Source organism: Gavialis gangeticus, unplaced genomic scaffold (assembly GCF_001723915.1).
Source record: "Gavialis gangeticus isolate Ggan-Ray unplaced genomic scaffold, GavGan_comp1, whole genome shotgun sequence".
In the NCBI taxonomy this organism is placed as follows: domain Eukaryota; kingdom Metazoa; phylum Chordata; order Crocodylia; family Gavialidae; genus Gavialis; species Gavialis gangeticus.
In genome coordinates, this window is record NW_017728994.1 from 13376147 (window position 1) to 13386498 (window position 10352).

General features: G+C 38.2%; 1 protein-coding gene across 2 annotated transcripts in view; it reads left to right on the forward strand.

The window, feature by feature from the left end:
- Positions 1–9833, forward strand: part of DYDC1 (DPY30 domain containing 1) — an 18109-nt gene extending 8276 nt beyond the window's left edge. Inside the window, exons 3-7 of one of the 2 annotated variants that reach the window (XM_019502303.1) lie at positions 2226–2382; positions 2502–2624; positions 5656–5748; positions 7188–7280; positions 8936–9833. In XM_019502303.1, coding sequence (XP_019357848.1) covers positions 2236–2382; positions 2502–2624; positions 5656–5748; positions 7188–7280; positions 8936–8983 — 504 coding nt within the window. In that variant the 5' untranslated portion in view covers positions 2226–2235 and the 3' untranslated portion in view covers positions 8984–9833. The remainder of the gene's footprint in view (positions 1–2225; positions 2383–2501; positions 2625–5655; positions 5749–7187; positions 7281–8935) is intronic. The other variant, XM_019502304.1, reaches the window with a different exon arrangement.
- Positions 9834–10352: the final 519 nt, after the last annotated feature.

The window sequence follows — 10352 nt, forward strand, 5'->3', positions numbered from 1 at the left end:
AGATAATTAGACAGTAGAAGTGTAGGGAGTGAAAGTTGCTGGGAGTGAAAGTTACCAGGACCAGGATTAGAACCGGTAGACTAGAGGGGCCTGGGCTGAAGAACTGAGGCTCGGGGGTAACTTTAGGTTAATTGATCTTTATTGATTAAAAGACAATGCCCAAAGCCTGCAGAACAGGGGAAGGATGGCACAGAGGCTGAGACTGGAGCCAGAGCTACAGGGGAGCTGAAAGGTAGGTGGGGTGAGGGAAAATGGGACTGAGGCAAAGTGTGGGTGTTAAAGAGGGGCTCTGGGTGTGGGGATCCAGAGGATGACTCCGGGGCAGCTAGAGAAATTGCAGGGAGCGGCAATAGGCGCTGGGCGCTGGAGGAAACTGCCGGACAACCACAAGGAGCTGGGAAGCTGCAGGAAAGCAGAAAAAGGCAGCAGAAAGTCACAGGGAAAAGGCAGTAGATGGCATGGGAGGCTGAAAGGCAGCAGTGACAGCAGGAAAGCAAGGAGAGGCTGAGAGGTGGCAGAAAAGGGGAGACAGAATTGGGAGGAGATTGGGCAACTAGGGGGACGGAGCTGGAGCTGAGAGGGAGAAAATGAGGTTGGAATTTAAGATAGGGAAGGGACTGGGATTCAGTAAAACATGACCTAAGTCAGGGTTGCAAATGACAGTGGTTTTATTGAACAGGGGAGATAGTGACACAATGTCTTATTGGTTCCCTTGTGCACGCACACGCATGCACACACCCACCAGGGGTTAGAGAGGCTTGGTGCAGGGGCTGAAGTCCACTGAAGTCCAGGAGGAGAGTGAGAGTCCAAACTGTAGGAGGAGGTGTGCAGGTAATATCTACCTATCCCAGGCTGGAAGTTGATCCTCAATGGCCTGTCGGGGTCTCCTTTAGCTCTGTGTTGTCCAGAGGGGGGTTGATGGCGGGGTCTCTGGGGTGGATAGGTGACATGAAGCTGGTCTGGTCCAGATAGAAATGGTGTTCCCACTGGGTTTGTCTTCGCTGCCCCTTTTTATACAGGCAGACCTTGTGTGACCCTAGTGACAGGAGGCATGCCCAGGCAAGGGTCATCCCTGCGTACTGAGCATGTGTGCTCTATGCAGGGATGTGCAGTTTTGGGTGTCTGTAATGGTGGGGTACAATGGTAGAGTTGCTGGTTCTGCAGGGTCTTTTGTCTTTCAAATGCTGGGTTCTTGTCTCTGTTCCTGGGTGAGGTCTGTGGTTCCTGGATGAATCAATGCGAGGTGATGGATCAGTTGTTACAAGCCATTCAGTAGAGGCCTGCTACCATTGTATTTCAATCATTCCCAATTATTTTTCATTCATCCCGGAATCAATTTACATGGAAGGGGTACGTGACTCATACAGTTGCAACATGGGATGCCCAGGCAGAGGACACAAGATGGAGCCTTGACACATAAAATGGAAACTTGACATGACTTTGTTTCACTTACAAACACAGGCCTAAACCATACAATATCCATATAAAACCATAAAAATCAATACAAAATGATAGTAATACAATATACAACAGTAAAAATCAATACAAACCTAATAATTATACAATATAAAACAGTGGATATGCAAAACCAAAAACTTGCTATCAGAATAAAAATGTTAAAGCTTACCCTAAGTTTGAGCTCACTTATACTTATCTATAGGGAATAGAGAGGGAGAGAAAAAGTCTGAAATGCTTGGGGAAGGGGAGGGAATGCATATCTATCATATATATAAAAATATGTATTAAAAAAGAAGAACTGGGGGTTTTGCTACACATTGAATACATTGTTTAAAAAAGAAACAAATTGGTATTTTTATTAGTGCTCTAATCATACTTGTTAGACCCCAGTCAGTTGAGATCAGAGTCAACTTGTGATAAGCTAGACATTGTCAGACACATGAAAAAATAATTCCTGTCCTGAGTTTGAATAGTTACCATAGATGGACAAAGGAACAGGAGGGGGAGAGAGAAGTAATTTTCCCAAGATAATTGAGCAGGTGTGCAGGAGAATGGGAAATAGTAACTTCCAACTCAGAGCCCTGTCTAGCGAAGCACTGGAACTCTAGTAAAATTCCAAGTCTATCTGCAGAGAATCTGAACAGAACTGATTTTATTGGCAAAGCTGCCTGTAGCCATTAATTTTACTTAGTTTAGTAGTTTTCCAGTTTAAATATGCAAACACTGATTAGTGCTTTAGGGTCTCTGGCCTTTGAACTTTTTTTCAGGAAAGTACAGATGGAGTCTGAGTACCTCAAGAGATCAGTAGGAACATGTTTGGCAAAGGGACTAGCAGAGGTAGTAGAGCTTCGACCAGCAGACCCAATAGAGTACCTGGCACACTGGATTTACAAATACAGGAAGAACTTAGATGAAGAGAAAAAGGTAGGCGTCTCTGCATTTAAAATGGTTACTGTTACCCTGTTGACAACTTTAATGACACTATAGCTGATATGATATCTCTCTTCTAACTAGTTAATGTCACATTACTTCTGTAATGATAGAGAGACTTGGAAAGAGCCAAGCTGGAACAAGAACGGGAGGAGGCCCAGGTGGAACTGGATATGCTAGAAAAAATAAAGGAAGAACAACTGATGATTGAGCAGAAACTGGCAGAGGAGCAGCAAGTACGGCAAAATATAATTCATTATCATAGATAGCACTGTACATTTTTAGCATACGGCAGCAATTTTCAAACTTCCTAAAGTCACAGAACCCTTTCATATCATATTTTCTATGAGGAATATGTGGAATAATAAATGACATGACCAACCAAAACACAGCTTTGGTTGGAGAGGGAAAGTGATTGTACTATGTTATCTTTAAACATCTGGAACCCTGAGGCAAAGTGGCTCTGTGCAGCTACTGCTGTGCAAACAAGCTTTTTAAATCAACAGTCTCTGTTCTAGATGTCATGTATGGTGATATGTTCTGCAGAATTGGTGTTCTCCCTATATTGCAGTAGACAAACAGTGGACGCAATATACACTTTTAAAAGATGTTGCCCTTCTGTGATCAGGGAGCGTGTATGCAGTGGTTCCCTGATGTGTCATATAGTCTTCTATCTTATTAGAGCTGACAGAAAAAATCCTGCAAATATTAGTTTGAATTGGAAGATGAATTTTAATTTGATTGTGTATGCATTTTTTTTATTTTCTTTCGACACACTGTATACTTGAGCATCATTTCTATTATGAATATTCATGCAAAATGAAGCTTTTTCTGGAATGTTTGGTTATTTATCAAAAGTATGCTTTGGATGTATATTTGACTGTGTAGGTTAGTCGCATACAAGTGATGGTTTAAGGTTAAGCAGATGACCTGCAAACAGATGTCTCATTTGAGGTGGTCCTGTTTGATCAGTCAAAACCAAGACAAAAGAGGAGCTGTACAGCCTTTTACATAGGTAGCCCTTCCAAGCTTTATTGCTGCTCTGCCAGTAGGTGGCTGGGGGGAGCACACAACCTGACAGACATGTCCTTGGAATGATTGGCAGTTAACTGCAGGGTGGATTTGATTTAAATCACAAGTTAAATCACTAGTCAGGAAGCCCCAATTTAATCATTATTTTCAACAAAAAGTGCATTCTTGTTGTTTGATATCCTTTATTCATTTAACTTCTTGGAACTTTTCACTTTAGAGAAAGGTAAGGGCTTGACTGTATGTACACAAACTTGCAGAGAGACATTAGGGCTGATGGGTGGGTAATCAGGTCTGTTATCTCTCATCTCCCTATACTGCTGTTAAAAGGATGTTATCTCTCTCTGGAGACAACAAATTCTCCCTATGCCTGAAGATGGGTGTTTGTGCCCGAAAGCTTGCAAAGAACTATTTTTCCAACTAGTTAGTTGGTTTAGTAAAAGATATCACATCTACCCAAAGAGCCTTGTCTGCCTATGATCTCTGGAGACAAATCCACAGCTTGAGAACTGCAGCTAAGCATCACAGAGATGCTTAATGGGATCTTCTAGATGGAGTACTGAGTCCCCTTGAGTAGACTGGTTTTCTTTAATCTTTACTAATCTATAGAGGAGCCTCTGGGAACCCCATAACATTGGGCCCCTAATATAGTTCATGGCCTGTTGTGACCTATTTATAAAACTTCTAAAATGTTTACATGAATAAATTGTCTCAAATAGTATATAATTATAAGTTATAATTCCTGTTCCATGATGATATCTTTGAGCTTTAACATATCTTAAATTAAAACTATGTTTATATAAGTTTATTTTTAAAAGCATCTTAAAAAATAAAATATATAATTAAATTAAAAAAAGATTTAATTAAAAAAATCAGATTCTTTATCTTTAAAAAAAATGTTGATTTTTATCCTCACTGGTTAGGTGGAATGAGCTGTGATTAACTTAGACATACACAGCATTGGAGAGATGGGGGGTACTACTCAGATGGTACTATTGTTTTTTCCTTATTGGATTCTTTATGTAGCAGACTACATAATACAGTCTCCATGATCTGAGCATATTGCATTCAAACACAGCCAATATTTTGTCAAGTAAATTATCTTAAACTTGTGTTGTTCTGGTTAATTTAACTACGCAAATCTTAGCACAAGTTGCTTATTGTAATTAAATTTCACTCTCTATATTTGCAATTTTACAATCTAGAAACAAGATTGTTTGCTGAAATGTTTTAAATAATGAAAGCAGTTAAGAATAATATTTTTGTCTGTAGTGAAATCACAAAGAACTAATTGTATAAGTTACTGGTTTTATAGTAATTGCTTGGGCTCAGTAGCAGTGATGGTAAATCACAGTTAATCCACATTTTTTGAGGTACTGGTTGTGAATGTGTTGCAGTTTTGAGGAACTGGTTCTGGGTTTGTCTGGGCATGATACTGCATATACTGGGAGAGAGAGAGAGAAAGTATTTTACATGGCAATAATATTATTACAAAATATTGTAGTAAAGAAACAAGCCTCTTCTCTCAATACTTGATTCTCCAGCTCTAAGTGTTTGTTAAATCAATGCTATGCATGCTTAGATTATGTATTTATTTATGTGATCCAGACATTATATTAGTAAGATCCTTAATCACCAAAGACTTCTGGCTACTTCAGAAAAAAATGTCTTCAAGTAAACATTAGATAGATCAAAGTTGATGATTGCTTATATTACCACAGTACTTAGGGTGCCTACTCATCGACTAGGCCCCGATTCTGCTGGGTGCTGTACAAACACAGAACACAATATTACTGATTCCTACAGGTTACAATCTAAGTATAAGACAAGAGAGAGAAAAGGTACAAGGAAACAGTGATACAATAGTTAGAGTCTTCCATGAAAGGGCATGTATAGAAAGTTAGGATTTTCAGTTTTTTTTTTTTTTTTTTTTTTTTTTTTTTTTTTTTTTGTTTGGATAGTTAGAGACCTTGATCTTTGTTCTAGTCTAATAGTATCAATAACCTTATCAGTCAGACTGATATTGCAAGAAAGCACAACTTGGTCTTAATATATTCAGCTATTTTTTGTTCTTTGTATTTTTGTTATGTTTTAAATGAGAAAATACACAGTAAATAATGGAGGGGAAACACATTAAAACATCTGTTGTGCTGTTAAAGTCTTCAGCATAGCTGATTTTACTGAAGCTTGTCTTTTTTTCTAATTTGCACTTGCACTGCTTCTATAAAATGACTGCAGGCTCAGCTGAAACGAGAACTTGAGGAGTTGGAACTCAAAAAGCTAGTGGAAGAAAAAGCAGAAGAGCTGTTGTTGCAGCAGAAAGCTCAAGAGGTTTGACAAAATTTAATGAGTGATTGATGATGTCTCAAATCGCCACCCTTCCTGCATTCATGCTCTGGATACAAATGTCCCCTTTGAACAGTGCAAGAGTTGAATCTGTAGCCTCTAAACCAGATACAGCTATAAAATTTCTCAAAATATTATATATTGTATTCAGAATATATCGAGGGGGGGAATATCAAAGTCCTCTCTTCAAATTAAAATTTGATAAGACATTGATTATATTGCCATTATGTTCGGCATATATTTTGTAGCCAGTTGTCAAAACATTTGTTTGCTTAGTGATGCTGTTGCTATCCTTTACTATGTTATAAAAATGTTTTCATGTGGATAGGAGCACAAGTGAATAGTTTTGTCAGTTCCACACACATTTAGGACTTGTCTGTACTAAAAAGTGTTATGGGTTTGACTGTGCTATGATAGTTAAATCAGCAAAGCCTTCTTATTGTGGTGGTAGTTATACTGGTGTGAGACACCACTATCATCAGCATATCTGTTTCTATGCTCTGACTTTACCTGGGATAACTATGTCTATTTAGGGGGTGGGTTTTTGCTGACATAGTTATATTTATAAAAATTTCAAATGAAAATCAGCTCTTGGTATGTGAAATCTATCACAGTCTAAAAAGGTGTGTTTTTCTTTGAATTGTTTGTTAAAATATGGATATGATATTCCTGCAAAAAATAAAAATTATAAGGAAGAAAAAGCACCACATGACAACCTAAAATTGTTCAAAACTCTCTTTGTAACCATTAAGATTAGCCTCTATGGTAATGCACAGACCTTCACACACTAACTTGTACCAGAGCTTACATAAATCTTTATTTAAGCATCCTTTTTAGCTTTAATTTAATAAAGAAGTATTCAACCTCAGACCCAGGGACCAAATCTGGCCTGTGGAGCCATGGTATCTGGCTGATGGGGCTTTCCACAGGTCAGGGAATTTAGTGGTGGGGAAGCAGTTGAAATTAAAAGTGCCTCTCCTCCCCACTGCCAAATTTCTTAGCCTGGCACCGCAGTTCAGAACTTGGCTGTGCTCCTTATCCCCGCAAAGCCAGAATGGGCCCAGGCAATCTCCCCTTCCCTCCACATGGCTGGGTTTCGGGCCAGGCCACACTCCCTTCCTCTTAGATGGCCAGATCAGGGCTGGGCCAGGCCATGCACCCTTCTCCTTGAGCTGCCCCCTGCCCCCTCCATGCAGCTGAATGTGTCCCCACCATTTCTGCCCCAGGCTCATGATCAGGACCACTGGCCAGATCTGGCCAGTGGATAGACAGGGTACTGCTCATCTGGCCCACTGGGCAAAAGGATTGAGCATCATGGGTATAATGTATAATTAAACTCTTTAATACATACTAAGATTTTTAGACACTTTTAATATAATTATTGATAAGATAATTATCTAATGAAAATGAATTTTCGATTGTAGGAAGCATCAAAGACAATAGCTGAGGTAACAGATAGATATGGAGCTCCTCATTTGGCCCGAGTTGAGGAGGTAGATGAGAGTGGACAGGATGAGGTAAGAATTAAAACACAAAACAAAAAAGAAGCAGAAGTAAATCACTGCAATTTTCCTATCCCTACTGACACTTCTAGAATTAAGCCTGTGTCACCTTCTAAATTATCTTAAAGAATAGACCGCATTTGGACCATATGCTACAGATCAAAGGGCACCTATATATGTGCCGAATGTCTGCTTCAACATGTTCTAATTAGAACGTGGTGGAGCAGATTTGACTAATCAGCATGCTTCAGCAGCCTTGACATCATGTGTATTCAGTGTCCCTGTGCTTCAAAATGGTGGCATGGTGCTTTAACTAAAGCTTGTCAAATGAGTTTTAGTTCAGGCATGTCGTTTTGAAGCATGGGATGCTGAATACATGAGAAGCTGTGGGCACTTTAATTAGAGCGGCTTCTGAGAATGTCCTATCTGGTGTTGGCTGCAAATGGTTGCATGGGCTATTTCATCACATTGGGTTAGCTAGAGAATAGCAACTCCTTATCTCTTACTTGTTTTCTCCTAGCTTGTCTCTGTTCTAGCAACCGTAAAAGAATGGTAATGAGGTTGTGATGTAAAAGGAAATTGTCATGTTTCAGACTCCTTATTTTATATTTAAATGTGTTCCAAATAGAAGCTTAGATATTCCCATGGGTACAGCTGTCTCCTGTTGCTCCTGTAATCTTGATAAATACCTAATGAGGCAGAGGTGACATTTTTTCAGTGTTTAGAGGTACACTGTTCTCACAATACTCTTCGCCTACAACACTGTTACTTGAGCCAGCAATTAGTAGTCACATATATCCAGTTACATGAGTGTTTCAATCCTTATGAGAGGGTGCTAATTTCACTTGAATGTGTGGTTTGTTATTTTAAATTAGAAGACCATAAATCTCAGTATGCGTTTTGATGGTACAGTATATCTCAACAGACTAGTAAAGATCAGTTTCAATATGCTCTTGTTGGCACTTTTTAAAATTTGTATTTCTTAGGTTGCCCATCTGCTTTTATTGTCTGTAATACAATTTCATCTCTGTCTCTCTAATGCAGGAGGAATATCTTTATGAATATATTATAAATGTAATCCCAGCCTGTTTTAGAAATATTTTAGGAATTTTTTTATTTTTTAATATATTATATCTAAGAATATATTTGAGATCACTTTTCACAATTAAATTAATGTAATCATGCATTCAAAAGCATTATGTATGTAAGGTAGGTTTTTGTTTGTCCGCTTCCCTTACCCATACAAATGGAGTAATCAAGTATACAGATGAGTAATAATTATGTATGTAAGCACTCATGTGTAACTAGCCAGTGTAGGTATGCAAATTGGGTTCACAGTTGCATACACATTAGCCCCTTGTTGCTAACACATTCTTTTTACTTTCTGCAGATATGCTTAATGAGAATGCATAAAACTGTGAGGCCAGATTGATAAGCTGGCAATATCATATACACTAAAACATTCAATAGTCTTTGTTATCAGAATCAGATAACAAATCTTGATTTTTATTAACAATAAAGGCTAATAAAATTAACATGATGCTTCACAAAATGGAGGAATGCACAGTTATATTGAAGAACTTACAAAATTCTGTTTCTGTTTGCTTTTGTGTATGGCACTTTTACAAGGTAATATTAAAAGTTTCTTTGTTCCTTTTCTTGTATTTTAGAATACAGTGAATGTCATGGGGGAATCAGAAGAAGAAAGTCCCAGCTGACACATGATACTTATACCTGTACATGTATACATAAACCACTCTACCTGTTAATGCCTGAAGTTCAATGATTTACTGTAAAAGTGTGTTTTATTAACAGAATTGATTTCTGAGATATGTCTAGATTGTATAGTATGTTAATGCAGTTAATTTAAGGTAATGTTAAATAAAAGCAATAACTCAAATCATATTTTCCATAAATTTGAACACAGTTGATTATCAGAGATTGAAAATATTCAACCTAGATTCAAAGGAACTATAAGATTGTTTCCAAGGGGGACAATTACAACCTTCCAAAGTTGATAAATTGAGTTCTGTGCAGTTCACTGGAGGGACTTTCAGTATCACAAAGCCTCAGTTCTGTCTGATCTACAAACTTATGAAAGATCCAGAGGTAATCGTTTTCTCTTAAAACAAGTTTGATCGTGTAATGTGTTCTGGTCTCTCTAAAAGAAATGAGATTATTCATGTATTGAAGATTTTGAAAATGCTTCATTGCTTTGTATGTGCCTGAGCATTTGTTTTATTTTTTTCTTGGATCAGTAGCTTATAGCACTGAACCCAAATGCTAGTAAATGAAAGATGCTGTATAGTTGTACAACATTAGAAAACAGCTCTGCTATATGATGGATTTTTTGTAGTAATGGGCACAACTTCAAAGGCTTCAAAGTTCACTTTAGGTAACCAGCAGATGATCATAGCCCATTTTACCCTGATTTTTCAGACTGGAGATTTTCCTTTTTCTTTTGAGATTTCCATTATCTTGTAGTTTTGTCTAGGTTGGAAATTCCACAGTAGTAATCTTCCTTTTTGTATTACAAAACATATTCCCAGCCAAATACAGAAGACAAAACCAAACCACCTTTAAACTTCAGTGTTTTACATTTGTGTTGAGTTTTGGCAGGATAATTGGTTTGGTTCATGTTTACCCAGCTGTTTTGGTGTCCATAATAATTACATAATTTTTTAACAAGAAAACAAGTGCATTGTTATAGTGGTTACAGATAATCAAAAGCAGTAACTTGCATGCTCTTACCAAGTATTTACGTGACACCAAAATTTGGAAAGCAGGTGACTTTTGGTTCATAGAATCATAGAAGTAGGGTTGGAAGGGACCTTATAGATCTTCAAGTCTGACCCCCTGCCAAGTCAGGAGAAAAAACTGGGCTCAAATGATCCCAGCTAGGTAGGCATCAAGCCTCCTCTTAAAGACCCCCAGGGTAGGAGCCAGTACCACTTCCCTTGGAAATTGGTTCCAGATTCTGGCCGCCCTAACTGTGAAGTAGTTCTTACAAATGTCTAATCTAAACCTACTCTCCAACAACTTGTGGCCATTATTCCTTGTTATGCCAGGGGGCGCTAGGGGAAACAA